This window comes from Lissotriton vulgaris, chromosome 11 (assembly GCF_964263255.1).
Source record: "Lissotriton vulgaris chromosome 11, aLisVul1.2, whole genome shotgun sequence".
In the NCBI taxonomy this organism is placed as follows: domain Eukaryota; kingdom Metazoa; phylum Chordata; class Amphibia; order Caudata; family Salamandridae; genus Lissotriton; species Lissotriton vulgaris.
In genome coordinates, this window is record NC_141699.1 from 251,980,097 (window position 1) to 251,998,148 (window position 18,052).

At 44.0% G+C, this 18,052-nt stretch overlaps 1 protein-coding gene across 3 annotated transcripts in view; it reads right to left on the reverse strand.

Moving 5' to 3' along the window:
* Nucleotides 1-7,580: 7,580 nt before the first annotated feature.
* The window catches only part of MORC2 (MORC family CW-type zinc finger 2), a 322,812-nt gene continuing 312,340 nt past the window's right edge, over nt 7,581-18,052 (reverse strand). For all 3 annotated transcript variants that reach the window (XM_086943169.1, XM_086943168.1, XM_086943171.1), the window contains exons 26-27: nt 14,565-14,753; nt 7,581-7,940 (exon numbers count right to left, since the gene is read on the reverse strand). In XM_086943169.1, coding sequence (XP_086799295.1) covers nt 7,872-7,940; nt 14,565-14,753 — 258 coding nt within the window. In that variant the 3' untranslated portion in view covers nt 7,581-7,871. The remainder of the gene's footprint in view (nt 7,941-14,564; nt 14,754-18,052) is intronic.

Consider the following 18,052-nt stretch of genomic DNA (forward strand, 5'->3'; position numbering starts at 1 on the left):
TACAACTAAAAGGCCCTGCAAAGCATTATGGGATAAGCTTAGCATAATTTTTAGCATTCATGAAAGGGTTTCAATGTTTTTGAATTTTACTCATCAGGGACATCTTGGGACGACGAGGTGAACTGCAGCTTGATATATAATATTTTAAATGCTATTGCATTTGCATCATCAGGGACATCTAGGGACATGAGGTGAACTGCAGCTTGATGTGTAATATTTTAAATGCTATTGCATTTGTCTCATTAGGAACATCTAGGGACCATGAGGTGAACTGCAGCTTGATGTATAATATTTTAAATGCTAATGCATTTGCCTCTTGGGGACAACTGGGGAGAACGAGGTGAACTGCAGCTCTTTGTAGAATTATTTGGATACTATAATATTCACTTCCCACTGCTAATCACGTCCCATAATGGTTTGCAGGGGCTTGATCTCAAAATCATCACCTCTTTTACTGCTTGCTGGAAGCTAATTTCACTTTTGTGAAATGACTATATGCATTTTAGCATGTAGAAATACTTGTTATTTTACCTTGAATATATGAGGTTTCTGTTTTAATAATTGGAAGTCTGACGGAACAAAATATTGCGGATTTATTGTGCCAAGTTCGCGCCAATTCCGCCCACCCCTACTTTAAATACCCCTGCACCCCATAATCATAACCCACCCTTACTCTATAAATTACCCCAACACCCTTAAACACTAACCCATCTTAACCCTAAAAATCTACCCTGTACCCCAAAACCCAAACCTATCCCTAAACCCTAAAAATACCCCTGTACCCCAAAACCAAAACCTACCCCTGAACCCTAAAATACCCCTGTAACCCAAAACCCAAATCTACCCCTGAACCCTATAAATACCCCTGTACCTCAAAACCCAAATATACCCCTGAACCCTAAAAATACCCCTGTACCCCAAAACCCAAACCTACCCCTGAACCCTAAAATACCCCTGTACCCCAAAACCCAAACCTAGCCCATAACCCTTAAAATACCCCTGTACCCCAAAACCCAAATCTACCCCTGAACCCTAAAAATACCCCTGTACCCCAAAACCCAAACCTAGCCCAGAACCCTAAAATACCCCTGTATCCCAAAACTAAAACCTAGCCCTGAACCCTAAAAATACCCCTGTACCCCAAAACCCAAACCTAGCCCTGAACTCTAAAAATACCCCTATACCCCAAAACCCAAACCTAGCCCTGAACCCTAAAAATACCCCTGTACCCCATAACCCAAAACTATATCTGAACCATTAAAATACCCAAACACCCCAAAACATGTACCTCAGTACCCCAAAACATATACCCCTATACCCATACTTGCCTTATCCAAACATTTTTAAAAAACATGCTTTTACCATTCATGCATTTACAACGAATTTCGTTGTAAATGTATGCGTGGTAAAAGCATATAAAATGTAATGCCATGCGTTATAATGGCATTGCGGAGTCATTGTACTTTCGTAATGAAAGTATGCAGAGTGATGGTATGCGGAAAGAAATTTGCGGAATAATGGGTGTTTACCCTCTCCCGTAAGTACATTGGTGGCACGGCGGCCCACATCTCCAGCAACATACTCATATTTTTTCACCACCAATTGGAAAAATGCACAGGTCTCTCTCATTGATGCCCAGCACCGACATACACTTTTAGACACACCTCCCACCACAAGTTCTAGAATTGCGCACTTTAGAGATGGGGAGCTACGTTAGAATCTCGGCATCAGCTCAACATCCTGTGATTCCAGGCAAATCGCTTTGTCTCCCCGTGCCTACCACAAATCAATGTGTTCTTCTGTAATGTAAATTGTGCTCATGCCATGTTGTCGAGTTCGCGCTATATAATATTGCAAGGAAAATAAAGTAGGGAAACTCGAGTTCACACACTACTGAACGAGCACTCTTAAGTGCATCAGCAGTGCAATGTGAATCGGAGCGTTTCACAGGCCTGTCACAGATAAGAAATGCTATCAAAATGAAATCCTACGAAACAATATACTACTGGCCGTCAGCAATTCATACCCGGACAACGTCGGGACGGGCTGCTAGTTATAGTATATACTTGTTAATTTAAAAATCACCTTGAACTTGTTGGAAGGCCATGGAAATATTGTAGGACAACTGGTAAGTAAACTGGTTAAAGGCTCACATTACTCCTTTATCTCAGAATTGGTCCAAAACAATTTTGAAATCTCAAATGGGCAGGCAATAAATTTAAATATTTCAGAATTAAAATGGTTGGTAAAGTTTACAAACTTATATGCATAAACATTAATAGTGTACTTGAAGATTTAAAGAGATGGAATGGCTTAAATTAACAAATTGCTTACCTTCTATAATGTTCTTTCTGGTAGCTACTCTAGCTACAGATTCCTCACCTTTTAAACAGCCTCAGCTGTCAGACTGGATCAGGAAACTTCTGCATGCTGGAAGGTAGTGCCTTGCAACTCTGCATCAACGCTATTACATTAAAGACTTCTGGAGCATATATAGGTGCCACTCCCATGTGCTGATGTCAGTTGCTTTCAAGACTGTCCATGCCCACACACCAGGGGCCCCAAAAGCAAATTGCTGTGAAAACTATGCAGATTCCTAGACGTGGGATCTTATTAATGGATAGAGTTCAATCACAGAACAGAGAGGACGGGAAGGTCAGTGAGGAATCTGCAGCTAGAGTCTCTACCAGAAACAGCTTTACAGTTAAGTTACTTATTCCTCTAATAGAGACTTCTAGCCGTAGACTCTTCAACTTTTGAATAAATACCAAAGCTGTACGTATTTGGAAGTGGGTCTCCGGATTGACTCAAACCAGAAAGTCATACAGGACCAAGTGGGCAAAGTGCCCATTTTAATGAACCTATCCCGGCAACAGTGCTTTGTGAATTCATGAACGCCCACAAAGCTACTTGGTAAATGTCTAGAACAGAGATTTTGCGTGCCGTGGCAGTAGTAGCTTTGACCCTGGTAGAATGAGCATGCAGATTAATGCAGAGCACAAGTTGGTTGTCTTCTGCATATCCTTTCTTTTTCCACTCTCAAGAACCACACAGAGAGCTGATTGTCCACCTGGTGGACTTTGGTATGGTCGATATAGAAGCTCAGCACTACCTACGCCTCATTAGAGGAAGGAGGAGGAGTATAGAATGCCACCAGGGTTACGTTTTGAGTGACGTGGAACAGTATCACAACTTTTGGCAGAAAGCTTGCAGGAGTCTGTAGAACCAGTTTGTCTGGGAAGAAGGTGGTGTACGGTGGATCGACACAAAACTTGAAGCTTACTCATACCCCAATGTTATGGCGGTGAGAAACACTGTCTTGAGGGTGAGAATCCACAGGGAACAGCTCTAAAGCGTCTCAAATGTGACGCACATCATTAGGAACGTGAGGACCAAGATAAGGTCTTAAGTCAAAGGAAGAGTAGGAAAAAAGTATTCTTTTCAAATACTGCAAAACAATAGGGGATTTGAACAAAGAGGGCTGCTCCGGCAACTGCAGAAAGGCCAAAAAGGCAAAAGGGTACCCTTTAACTATGTCCAGGGTAAGGTCTTGCCGGGCTAAGAACAAAACTAACAATAACATGTCAGAGAGCTAGGCCTTGTGGGGGCCAAACAGCTGAGAACCGCACCAAGCCACAAATTTCTTCCGACAGGTGCATCCAGTTTTAGTTAAGGGGCACCTGGCTGCCAAGAAGACATCTACCACCTCCAGCGGAAAATCAAATGTGTTCAGCAGTCAACTTTCAATCTCCATGCATGAAGGTGGAGATTGCGATGGTCCGGTTGCAGAACCCTGCTCTGTTGCTTATACAGCAAGTCTTACCGGATGGGCAGCATGATTGGAGGACAGATGCTCAAGCTCAAGAGGTCTGGATGCTATACTCTCTGTGCCCTATCTGGAGCCACTACGATGACTCGGGCCGGTTGTTCCTGATTTTTTTGAGAACTCAGGGCATGACTGGAATTGGCAGAAAGGCATACAGGAGTCCAGCGTTCCACTGTAGGTGGAATGTGTCTCGGAGTGAGAGAAGTCATGGAAACTCCAACACGCAGAAGTACTGACATTGTGCATTCTCTGCAGTGGCCAACAGATCGAGCCAAGCTTCCCCCATTTGCAGAAGTGACCTTGCACAATCTCTGGGGTTAAATACCACTTGTGATCCGAGAGCAGATATTGGTGGAGTTCATCCACCCTGAAATTAAATGATCCTGCCAGGTGGTTCACCACCCGCAATATCCTGTGGAAGTCCAGCCACTGCCAGAGGCACAAAGTCTTCTGAAACAGAGTCCATGATCTCACCCTACCCTGTTTGATGGATTGACACATGGCCGTGGTGTTGTCCGTGAGGACCTGCCCCTGACCCAGTCGAGAAATCACCAGAACATATCCTTTGCAGTTTTCTCTGAAATCTAAATGCTCCTTGATGTTGGGCCCGCTGAGACTTCAGATCCCTTGCAGAGCATGCATATGCCATGTGACATGCTCAACCAGCAAGATGCAGGAGGCAATCAGTCCAAGTAGCCTTAAAAGTCGACCTCACTGAAATCGAAGACTGAGACTGACAAATCCGGATCATAGACCGGAATGTAGTGAACTCTCATTTCTGAGGGCAAGCCACAAAACTGAACCGTATCAAGACTGACTCTAATGAGGTGAGCGTCTGAAAAGCAGTCAGGTGTGACTTTGGCACATTTGATCCCCAGAGATGATAGGAGGTTTTCCATAGTCCGGAGGTGGTTGACGACTGTCTGGGCATGAGCCCATCATCAACAGTCAGTTGTTGAGGTAGAAGACTGGAACCCCTGATCTTCAAACATGTGCTGCACGACTGCCATCACTTTGATGCACAACGAGGAGAACTAGTTAGACCAAAGGGGAGCACAGCAAATTGAAAATTCTCCTGTTCCCAATGAACCACAGGCAACGTCAATGGGCCGGCAGGACAGATATATGAAAGTAGGCTTCCTGCAGGACCAATGCTACCATACAGTCTTTAGAGCAAACAAGAACTGCGCAAATGTGAGCATTTCTAATTTTTCCTGGAAAAATCGGGAGGTGCCGAAACCAGTTGTGAGATCGGCTTCGAAGTCAGCCAACTCTGGGAGCGTGATCTAGATCTGTGGCATTACCCCCGAATTTGTCCAGTGACATAGTGGCAAGAGGGGGCTGAGCCCCTATTAGATTTCTTGTGCGTCTTTTTAGACTTACCGGCTGATTTGAATTGCGACAAAGATCAGCCTTGTGTGCTCCTTCAGTGACTCTAGGAGCATGACCAGGACCAGGACTGAATCTTGGACTTAGAACTCTACTTAGAGCTGTTTCAGTAAGGAGTTTCCAAAGCACAGTCACTGTCGGCCTTGAAGTAATGACTCAACTCCAAACACCACAGGCAAACCGGACGGGGATCTGTAACAGACGCTTACGACAGTCTGTGAAGGGCTTAAAACCAGTTGTTTTAGCCAGAGACATCCCTTGTACACTGTCAAATTTAGAAGAAAATATTGTGGCAAAGAGTCTGAGAGATGAGAGGAAGCTCCACATCCACGTCAGGAGGCACAGGAAAAAAGGAACAGCGCACAGTAGTGGACTTATGCTGTACCACTGTGGAAGTGACATTCGAAGCCCATATAAGTGCTGAAACGCACAGCGTCACTTTCTTGCGAACAGAGGTACTGTTGAAAGGTTTCTGGATACAGTCTGACACCTAGCGAATATTTAAAAGGTTAGGAACCTGCAGCCCGAAGCTTTATCAGAAAGGATTATTATATTTGGATAATCTGATCAACTAAGGTAGTAGCATTACCCAAATTTCAATGCTAGCCGCTTCTGCTAAAAATCTGAATATAGTTTGTAGGGTGCTGGAATCTTTTTTGTTTTGGAAAGTAATAGAGCAAGTTTGGGTTACAATCATCTTTGTAAGGATGTTAATTACAATTGTAAGCTATTGATTACTGAGGCAACATAAAATGATACTGAACATTGTCAAACATTCACCCTCAGTCACAGATTTCAGATAAATCAATCGTTTTTTGGCCCACAATGCCACACTAGTTTGGACCCAACAGTATGCAATTCAGTCTTGACCCTGCTACCCATGGGAACAGTCCAGCCTGAATTGCCAAGCCAGGTCCTCCCTGGACTGGAAAACAAGCATCCTGGGACTGGGTTAGGGGTATCAGCCCTCCTCAGCCAGCTAGCTTGAATACAGTGGAAGAGCGAGCACGGGACCCACGTCTGGGCATACCCTTCCCACTTAAGGGGGCTATAGCCATACAAAAAATGATGGACGGAATGCTGAACACAGAAAGCAATGCCAATGATCCCAAATAGTTTACTTTGGAGAGAGGGATGCACTCAAAACTTTTGATCTAGTAGTGCCTTGTGCTGGGAGAACTCACTCTAGCTCCTTCATATTCTCTTTAAAAAGTGAAAGGCCTCCATGATGGGCTGGACATTTGCTTGTCTTTTACATAAAGAGGCTTCTTTCTTTGGAGAATGCAGCCAATAAAACAAACTACGCAGACATTCTTGAATAGAGGTAGTTCTATTGGAGATAAAGTGGGGCTAATTAAGTGGTTTCTGGTTTTTAAATGTATCAGCAGTCTGATGTAAAATGGTGCAAGCATACCAAAGAATAAAAAAAAGTGGAAAATGTAATTCATGATATGTGTAACATGAATGTACCGGACATTACAGACTATTCTGTACAGACTGCTGAGTTTGAGTCTACACACATGTTGCAGAATATGTTAGTTAGTTGGATGTCAATGGATCTTTTCAAAACTGTTCCAAGTCAAGATTTAGATGCTGCTATTACTATCATGTACAGAGAGATCTGTAGAACTATTGCTTGGGGTATAATGTGTATGTAGCTACCGGTGGAACATTACAACACATTTTGGTTCTGCTCTAGTGTTACAAATGTTTAACAGCAAGAATTTCAACATATGGATTCAGTCACCAGTAAAACACTTGAATGTCAACTACTCTTGCAATTTTACACTTACAATATGGGCACGTTGTTTGTGTCAATTTTCTTTTAGCATAGCTGTTTTTCCAGTAGCCCAGTACTTGTTTGTATAAAGGGGAAGAATACTTATGGGATAGAACACTGAGAATAACCAAAAACTGATGAAAGGAACAACCATTGTTATTCATTCTTTAAACATATGAGGAAGCCCTTCTTTAGGCACTAAGATAAGCGAAATAAACTAAGACATTGTCATTTCAACAGATTCTGGTTTGAAGTCTGTACGGTCTTGTGCCTTTGTCTATCCCGCGAGACGTCTTGCCATGTGAGTTTACTGGGATATTTTAACTTATGTCACCCTTTGTGTACATAAACATTGTTTTTGAATGTTGAATGTTCCATGAACCTTAAGCTTGGATAGATTACTTGTAACTGGTTGCATTAGTCCATACTTGCTATGTTAAGAAACTTAAATCCTAACAAAAACTTTTTTAATGTAGACAAAGTAGATGAGACCTCCTCTAGAATATAAAGACGGCGATGTGATACAAATATATATGTGCAATGCCAGATTTTGCTTCAACACAAAAATACAAAGCACACCACAAATTTCTGGCATTATGCCTTGGTTTCTTTTAAAAAATAAATATATATCAACAAAGAACTACAATGTTAAAACTCGTCAGTAACAGCACATTCTGGCATGTAAAAACATAAAATCAGGCTTTACACGAACAGACCAATATACTATGTACACATGAGCAGTCTCAAGCTGTCTCTTAGTCTCTGTGTAGACCCATTTCCTTGGCTGGAGTGGGCATCTAATGGAGCTCAGACATCTCGGAACTCTTTGTCTCCTGGATTTTCTGTTGTAGTCATGATAATTCTGGTGCACTCAGCTCAATCTCCTTTTGTGATAAGGTCTTCAATGTAGGCGTCTAGTTCATCATCAGTGTTGATATCAATATCCTAGAGAATAAAAAGGAAAAATATTTTTGGATCTGGCCTGGACTTGGCTAAGAGAAGAAGTAAGGAACACGTTACTTACCTTTGGTTAAGTTCTTACTAGTAGAAATTCTACATAGCCAGTAGCCACAGATTCCTCACCTTTTGAATATTCCCCATACGTCAGACTGTATCCGGAAACCTTTTCAGCACTACCCCTGCACACTGGTAGATGGTGCTGTGCAGCTCCGCACCAACGCTGTTCTGCTATGGAAATGATGCGCAGAGCCTATAAAAAAGCACTCTTGCGCTAAAGTCTGCTGCATTCGAGGCTGCCCACTCCCTTAGTCTCAGAGCCCCAATGGCAGTTGGTTGTGACCATTATGCAGATTCTTAGACTTGGAATCTTATTAATAGATAGAGTCCAATCATAGAATTGGGAGGATGGGACTGTTAGGTGGAATCTGTGAGTAGAAAGATTCTCTACCAGAGAAAGGCTTACCAAAGGTAAGTAACTTTTTCTTCTCATAGAGACTTTTAGCCACAAATTCCTCACCTTTTTTAATAGATACCAGAGCAGTACCTATTCGGAGGTGGGGTAGTAAATCGACTCAAACCAGAAAGTACGGCAGGACTAAAATGGCAAAATACGCCTCTTTGTGAATTGCACTGTCCAGACAACAGTGTTTTGTGAACATATGGAGGAACATCACCAGGCAAATGACCAGGACAGGACAGGGTCTCCACATGCCAATGGAGTGGTAGTACCTTTGGCCCTGGTATAATGAACATGCAGCACTTCTGGAGGATGCTTGTTGGCCAATGCATAGCAGATCTTAATGCAGAGCACAGTCCTGGAGGAGATGCTTCTCTTTCGTGCAGCTTGCCTTTTTTCACTCCAGAGAACCCGACAAAGAGCTGTTCGTCCACCCGGTTTACTTTGGTATGATAAAAAGCTTACAACTGTCTTGGGGTCCCAGCAGTGGAGTTTTTCGTCCTCCATAGAGGGGTGAGGTGGAGCACTGAATGCTGGCAAGGTGATGTTTTGATGTGTAACGGGGACCAGTGAGATTTCAGATCCTACTGCAGAGCCACCATATGCCACCGGGTGTTCTTGACCAGCAGGATGCCAACAGTCCCAGCAGAGTCAACCTCACTGAAATCCAGTATGGAGGCTGAAAGATTGGGATCTTAGGCTGAATGTCCTGGACTTTTTTTTTCTGGGAAAATGCACAAAACCGAACAGTTTGTAGAATAGCTCTGTAAAGGAGGGTATATGAGAAAGAGTCAAGTGCATATAGGAGAAGAGAGGGACCCCTTGTGTCTGCCAAGGGAATAAGGTACTATTGACAAGTAAGAACAAATAATCCCTTGGGTAAACAAAAACCAGTAACGAAAATCTCTACTCACTTTAGAATCATACATTCAAATGAAAGCAAAAATACAGCCCACACAATAGACTCCAACAACAAAACAATTGTCCATATTATGATGCCCAAGAGTTATCCCAAATACTTCTTTTTATTTTAAAAACCTTTTACATATTACAGTATTTCATAAAAATCATCACACATACTATATACCACCAATTCATGTAAAATTGTTAAAAAAACATTCAAAGAAATCCAACATATAGTACAATAAAACAACAGAACATAACAAAGAGAGAAGAGAAAATTAGACAATGTACTTTGTCATTCCCAAAACATATCCAATGGAACAATTTTATAACTAGTCCTGTAGACACTGTATATTTTACAGTGCTAGCAGGTATTGTTGGAGTCTTCCCCTGACAGGAGTGGAATGGGACGGGGGAAGGGGAAGGGAGTCATTAGGCTGGGGGAGAGGCAGAGCGGGAGTTGTTATTTTGACCTCTGCCCTTGTTATTGTTACCCCTGTAACAACCCCTTTCATAGCCCTTGCCATAAGTGGACTGTGTGGGGGCTTTGTATGAGGAAGAAGCTGTGTCTGAGGAATATCCTCTAGTGGCACCTCTATAGGATGAGCGACGAAATGAACGTCTGGGAGCCTGCGACTGCAGGGCTCCCATAGATTTGGCGGTGTCTGTATCTTTCTTCATTTTTTCAAGAGATACATCGACATTGGGTCCGAATAGGTGGTGCTCATCAAACGGTTGATTAAGAATGGCACTTTGTACCTCAGGTTTGAAACCTGATATACGTAGCCAAGCGTGTCTGCGTAGTAAAACGCTGGTGTTAACAGCCCTAGACGCAGTATCAGCTGCATCCAGGGCACACCTAATGGAGGTGTTTGTAATGTTTTTATCCTCTTGGATGAGTTTGTTAGCTCTATCCTTGTACCTGTCAGGGAGGTGTCTCATAAGTGACTCTAACTCGTCATAATGTGCCCTATTATATCTGGCTAACAATGCCTGTGTATTGGCAATACGCCACATGTTTGCTGCTTGAGATGCAGTTCTTTTCCCTGATGCGTCAAGTAACTTAGACTCTTTATCTGGTGGTGCAGCATCACCCGATGTTTGAGAGTTTGCAACCTGAACCTGAGGGCGAGGGCGTGACCGGGGCCTTCTTTGGGTGTGTCGAGGAAGGGTTGGGGTCGACGGTCTTACTTACGACCCGCTGCGCTGGAGTGATGTCTTCGACTTCGGAATCTACTTCTTCTTCGGAACCGCTGTCAACGTCGTGATGTTCTGGGACGTTGACGCCTTACTCAAAGATGTCGTCCGGAACGGAAGTTAAAGATCGAGCTATTGTTCTTCTCGCTCTTCGGTCCCGGATAGTCTTTTTGGAGCGGAAAGAGGCACAAGCGGAACAGTCTTTGGCCTCGTGCTCCGGGAGAGGCACAGGTTAGACACTTCATGAAGTTCGGTGTGGGGAAACTTTGACCCACATTGAGGACACTTTTTAAATGGCGTCCTTTCCATGAGCTGGAGTTGAGGCCTAGCTAGGCCCAAAGGCCGTCGACGACGACAGGAATCGAAGTATTCAATGTTGAAGAATAGCGCCGAGTGGAAAAGCGTTCCGAAACGTATTTCCTGTAAGTAGGTGAGGATTGCGCGCAAAAGGAAATCGGTTTCAACACTGAGCGCTGGAAACACATCCGAGCCCGGTGGCGGAAAAAAAAGAATCTGGGGATGGAGCCGATGCCCATGCGCAGTATCATCCAAAGGAGGAGTCACCTATCCTGTGACTTCCAAAGACTTTTCTACAACAAAACAAACTGCAAACATCCGGGCCCAACACCAGGTGGCAGTCTATGCATAGTGTGCAATCTGCAGCTCATATGCCTCGAACCTGGCTGTCTCGTATCACATCCTTCTCGTGCAGACTGGGACAACCAGAATGACTTGGGTCTGTTAATGACACAGCTTCCTCAATTGTCAAAGAATGAATGATATTGGGAAATGCTTAGAGAACTGGAAAACTACCCACCAACCAAAACATCTCACAAGGCTCCACGCAGCAAAGAAGCCCATCTGAGGGGTTTCCCACGGGTTGAAGATGATTTAAACCACTTCTGGATGGAGGAATCAGTCGTGGTCAGCAAGACGATGCCAGCTCAGATGTCCTGAAAGCTCGCCAGATGGTTGGCAACCAGACAGAATCCCTTGGACATGACCCCAGGCCCCAAGTCTCACAGCTTATCAGCAGAGAAGATGAGATCCTACACCTCCGTGTTTGTTGAGGTACAACATTGCAAATGTGTTGTCTCTCATGAGCTGGACAGATCAACTGCAAAAGGAAGGCTTTCAGAGATGAACAGATTTCCTGCATCTCTAGCGGGTTGATGTGCTGAACCTGCTCTCCTGAAGACCAGGGGCGTGTGATCTCTTATTCCTCCACTGCTGAAGATGCCTCATATGGAGAGAAGTGTGAAGTATTCGGAATACTGTGTATGTCATGGATCCCACCAGTAAAGATATATGGCGAGCCATTAGTTATCAGGTCTTCGGAAGATTCTAACACTTCAGACAGGATACACTTTTGACAACTACGTGTACAGCGCCACTCCCAAGTACTGAATAGGAAGAATTGATACTTAAGTTATAGATCCAGCTAGTTTTTTTTGAAAATCCGACAAGACATTTTGAGGCGCCCACATTTTCATGAGTTAGTTGTCGAAGTAGCAGTAGATGAAAATCTTTTATCTTCTCTATTATGCAACTTCTACTGCCATGCACTAGTAGAACATTTAATGAGGGGCAGTTTAAGACCAAATGGAAGGACCTTGCATTGATAATGATTTCCAACAAAAAAACGTGAGGAACCTCTAATGTTTCTTTCTTATTGTAATATGAAATTATGCATCAAGAAAGTCATTTTCACACATCACAGCCCCCTTTGCCAGCATTTACAGTAGATTTGGTGCAAGGCCAGCATCTGAAATGTTCATACATAATTCTCCCATTTGTTGGATATTTTTAAAATCGAGAACAGGTCTGAATTTTTGCTACTGTCCTTTTTTGTGGACAAGAAAGTTAAGTAGCAAAAATAAATTCCACTGCCATTTCTGCTACAAGCCAAAAGATTCCTCAGTTAGACTTCTTAAAAGAAATAGATAGAGGCGATGACATGTACCTCAAAGGACAGTCGTGGCACACTACATTCAGCATGCATTTGCATGTTATTTATTTAAATTCTTATTTACTGAATCACTACCAGGCATAGTCCGCACACTTCACAATGAACCAACCAAAGGAGAGTAAAAAGACCTCTCTTACAAATGTCTGAGTAAAATCAAAGATGTGCAAAGGACGACTGTTCCAATAGTGAACGAAAAAATAAAAACTGATCAACCAAGACGTGGAGTAAAAAGAAGAGAAACAGAGTCACATGGTAAAGAATTTCAATAACTCAGAATTAACAAGAGGACAAAAGACGAGAGTGAAGACCGTAAAGTAGGGGTTGATGGGCAAGGTTTGAGTCAGCAGGACAGTAGAGAATTGTAGTCTTAGAGTTCAGGAGACTAAAGAGAGGTGATAGAGGTAAATAGTACCTTAATCAGTACAACACAGAAAGAAGAGCTAGAGGACAGGAAGAGAGGAAATGGGAGACGTCAACGTAAGAATTTTATTGTTATACTGAGGTAAGGAAAGAATGTAAGGGACATTGTGAATGAGGTGACAAATTAGCACTTTGCAAACAATAGTTCCAGAGAGTGTTCAGAAAAGGAGACATGTAGCCAAATTTGTGGAAAAGATCGAGGACATAAAGAAATTCATTGGAGAAGAGCCATGTATGCTAAAAGTAACTAATAATGGGTTCTAGAGAGGTTTGAACAGAGACCAAAGAAAGGCTAAGGATTCCAGTGGAAAAATACGTGTTTTAAGTTCTTTTGGAATGATAGAAGTTCCCTAGAATATTCGATTTCTATTGCCAATAAATTGCAGATGGTTAGAGTTGGCTTGTAGAAAAATGATTTGCAGTCCAAATATGAAGGAACTTCTTACTTTCTATGAAAAATATCTTTGCTTTTCAACCATTTTAAATACCTAGGAGTTTGTAACGATTCAAGTAGATATTTTGGCTGTTTTTTAAATTCAGCTTTGTGAATAATGCCTGCTGTTTTGAATGATTCGCTCTGGAAGGTGTTCAATGCCATGAAGCGTCCTCCCACAGTTTACCTCCCGAAGGTGTTTCCCCTGTGGTCAGTAATGAACACTGGCTACCTTTACCTATCTTGGATTTGTGTTGGTATGGTTTTAGTTGTTGAAACTGCTGTATTTTTTCTCTAGTAAATGTTTATGAAATCCCCAAAACATTTTGCTAAATTAATCGTTGAGAGCAAAATGTGGTTTGCTGTTATCTCATGTGACACACTTTGGGTAAAAAGGCATTGCGTGATACGAGAAGTAACCTGGTTCTGGCAAAAAAAGGTTCTTTGGGAAATACCTACAGCGCAAACAAATCCCTTGCGTGCAAAAATTACATGAAATTGCAAAAAGCAACATCTGAATTAATGTATAAGAAATTATGAAATTAAGCAAATTTCACCTACATAAATGCCAAAAGTACAGAAAAAAGATTGATTTAAAAAAATGTGTTGTTGTGCTTCAGGTTTTAAGCTGTGAGTTTTAGCCAGGATAAGCATCGCAAAGCTAAGCCATGGAGCTGCTTTCCACCTAAACTGGAGAACTACCCAGAGTTCTCTGCTTCTTTTTTGCATAATTTTTTTCGTCACTCTATGCCTGAAAGGGTATTTCTTTTGATATATATATATATATATATCAATCAGATGTTTGGCCAAGAATTGAAGAGAGACTCTCTATTCCAGTCATTTCTTTAATAAGGCAAGTACAATTCCGGTGCTCAATTAATTTTCTCCCATGCTTCCTTATGTGTTTCGGACATCACGTCCTTGATGACAGGAGTTTGCAGGAAAAATGCTCGACAGGCTCATTGCTATTCAAAACTGCTGATTAACTGCACTTTTAAATAAATATATATATATATATTCTAAAGTAAGTGCTACTTTGCAGACAATATAAACCTGTTGACAAAGAGGATGTGCACAGAGACCCAGCACACTCTTCTTGGTATTTTAGAATGTTCTGTGTTGTGTCACCTCACAACCCCCTCGCTAAAAAAGCAGACAGCAAAGTGTGCAACGTTTGACTATTGAACTGCCCAAAATAGCTTAAAAATGCACCATCTGTCTCCTTCTCACCTCCTGCACTTTCTGAAGCAGTGCCACAATGTTGGTCCTCAGCTTCTGCAACTTGTCTTCTGTCTCTTTCAGCTTTTTCTCTGCGGTATGTTGGCTTTCTTCTGATGCTTTGGCACGGGTATCTGCCCGCACCTGATATGAATTGCACAAGTTTTGCAAACCAACTTCATATTGTTTAAAATAATCCTTCTGTGAGAAAAGAAAAGAGAACAAATAGGATATCAGAGGCATTCAGAAAGACTGACAAACAATGTTAAGCACTTGGAGAAAGGTCTTGGATCAAATACTGTAAACTGGCATCTGGTATATGGGAGGAATTTGAGGCAGGTCTCACAAAATCTATGATGCAGAGTGGTTTCGTGCTGTTTTAGCAGATACATACCTATCTCAAAAGCAGCATAGGAACAACCTGCAGGCAAGCAAGCAAAGCAGATTATGTCAAGGAAAGGGATGAAGGAAAGTGCACCTTTTTGACATGGTCACCCCCACTCTTTGCCTGATATCTGATGCAATTTTGACAGAAGTGCACTGGCTTCCTCCTATCCAGGCTCCAAGTGCTGGATCTCTTTCCCTAAACTGTACAATTTTACCCCAAATTGGTAACATATTTAGCACCCTCTAAGTGGTGCTCCTGGTACCAAGGGCAAGGAGGCTACAGTGGGTCCCCAAAGAGATGCAGCATGGACTGTGCCACCCTAAGGGACCCCTCAGCACCAACGTGCCAACTGCAATTGCAGGCTGCATGGCTTGGTGCAGATAAAAGCGAAACCTCAACATGGCACACATTCCTCTGTGCCATGCCTGCTGACACTGCATTCAATATAGGTAAGCCTCCCCAACAGCATGCCTTACAGCCCTAAGGCAGGGTGCACCATACTACATCTGAAGACATATCTGCATGAGCAGATATGCCCCTGTGCTGTCTGAGTCCATTCTTAGATATCACAAGTGAACAGGAAAACCATTTTAAGTACTTGTGCTAGACACTGGTAAACACAAGTTCCCCAGCTACATGATGCTTCACTGAACTCTATGGTGTACTGTATCAAACAACTTGTATCCGTAAATCCACACTGATTCCAGTGGTGGATTTATTAATATATGCACCCAGAAGGCACCTTTGAGATGCCCCCTGAAAACCCACCGTCCTCTAGCGTGCTGGATGACTGACGTCGACCAACCTGCCACCATAGACAGGCTTCTGACCCCCTGCAGGTGAGAGCCTATGCTCTCTGAGGGCAGGAACAATGCCTGCTCTGATCAGAGGTGTTGTCATTTCCTCCAAGCAGGATGGCTATGTTATCAGCATATCAAGCCAGGAGGCTTCAAAGGCCTCTACTGCTTTTGATATGTGACCACGGCCTCCCCAGACAGGGAACATGGTAACCCCCTGCCCTGGACCAACAGGTTGGAAATTAGATATGCAGTGAAGGATGGCACACTATCAGGCCAGACACACCTCTAAGGTGAGCTGCCTGATGTGCTCCGCTTTAGAAAAATTCCATCGTGGGGCGTGGCTTAGGAAGGAATGGAGTAGGACGTGCTTCGCCTGCTCTCCGACTCCCCAAGGCCCATCGAAGTGCCATTGACTGCAGTGAGGCAATCGAGGGGGCATCCTGCGGCTCCTGAAGAGCTGCAGCTCTCCCGCTTTTGCTGTGGGGTGGTATGCCTGCTCTCCTGTCTGGGCCATGGCCGAAATACGGAAGAGGCCTGCTGCTGCCGAGATGGGCCCTCAGCCCCATCTTGCCCTGAGGCGGCCTCATCAACCTTACTTGCCGTGCCCACAAAGGGACGGCATAGCGGGCTCTCCATGATCTGAGCCTGGTGGTGGGCCTGCCCCCATGGTGTATGTGGTGGAGACCACTTTGCTGCTAATCTATGCGGCACCCACCGGAAGCATTAGAAGTGTGTGGGTGCCCGACTTCTGGTGGGCCCAGGAGCTCATCAGCTTTCATGTCACCTTGAGGTATCCCCTGCTGCCCGAACACAGAGTTGGCTGTTTGGAGGAGCTGCAGGGCTGGAGTAGCCCGACTCACCTGCTGCCTCAGGTCTGTGAAATGGCCAATCTGCACCTTTCCCCCTGCGTGAGGACCCTGAGATGAGGTGTAGTGGCGTGAGCTGCGGGAGAAGCCTATCGAAAGGAAGGCCGTAGGGGCACGACCTTCTTGTTGCCCTCGCGCTGCCCAAGCTGCAGCTGGAGAAGGGATCGAGGACTTGCTGACTCTCTGAGCGTCGCTGGTTCTGCGACTGCCGTCAGTGGCTCAGTGATTGTGGAGTCCTCTTTGGGGACAGATAGCAGTCTGGTCCTCTCATGTTTGCCTGCAGAACCTCGTGCATTTCCTAGACCTCCCATTCCATGGACGCTGAATGTTCCAGACTAAGGACCATTTATTTGTTCATTAGTGGTGAGGCGCAGGGCCGGTCGGCTTGTGGCGTATTCAGGCAGGGGTACCCATCGCCTTTCAGCCCTGCATTCTACACGCTGAGGGTTCACCGCCCCTGGTGCCCAGCGGTGGCCTTGGGCACATGGTTGCTTCACCACCCTCGAGAGCCCCTACCAGACTACACAGGTAAATACGGTTCAGACAGCCAGAGACTGAAGTGGAGAAAAGTGAGCTTCATAGCCCTACTTGCCTCGTACTGGACCCGATGCTTTGCACCGTTATGCCTCGTACTAAAACTGCAAAGGACAACCCAGTGATGTTTTTGTGGAGCAAGGCTTCACTGGCGAACTCTGAAGCCACCTTCCCTCCCTCCCCCCCAACTGACACCATCCTCAGCCCCTATTACTCAGGTGTATATGGACCGCTTCTTGAAAAATCTGTACTGACATCAGCTCACTCAAAGACGAGTTCAAATCCTGCCTCCATGACATCCAGAGAGATGTCTCTGAAATTGGTGAGCAAGTTTATGATCTTGAGTGGACAGATGATGTTAGATCGGAAAATCAGGAAATGCTGTGGTGGAGAGTAACAGCCATGGAGGAGCAAAACATCGACTTACAAACCAAACAGGAAGATTTAGAAAATAGAAGCTGCTGCAACAATATTCGCAACTGAGGGGGTGACTAGGGGCACGGAGGGAAGTGATAAGGCCTTCACGGCGGAACTCCTGCTGGAAATCTAGGGGGGACGACAACCCTTTCCGCCTGTTTTTGACAGGGCCAACCGGGAGTCCCCCGCCAATGGACGCACAGATGTAGTCCCTGACATCCTGAATAGAGTAAATTTCTTCACGGAGAAAGAAGCAATATTACGAGCATCTAGAGACAAAACTGAACTCACTTTTCAAGTACATGTTGTACAACTTTACAAGGATCTCTCCCGCGTAACACTGAGAAAGCTGCGTGATTGCAAAAAATGCAAAAACAACAGTTGATGGACAGAATGCAGAACAATGTCATACATTCACCTGAGTACAAAGATCTGGGTCTAAATCCATCGTTTTTTTGCTCACCTTGCCATTCCAGTTTGAACCCTGCCATATGC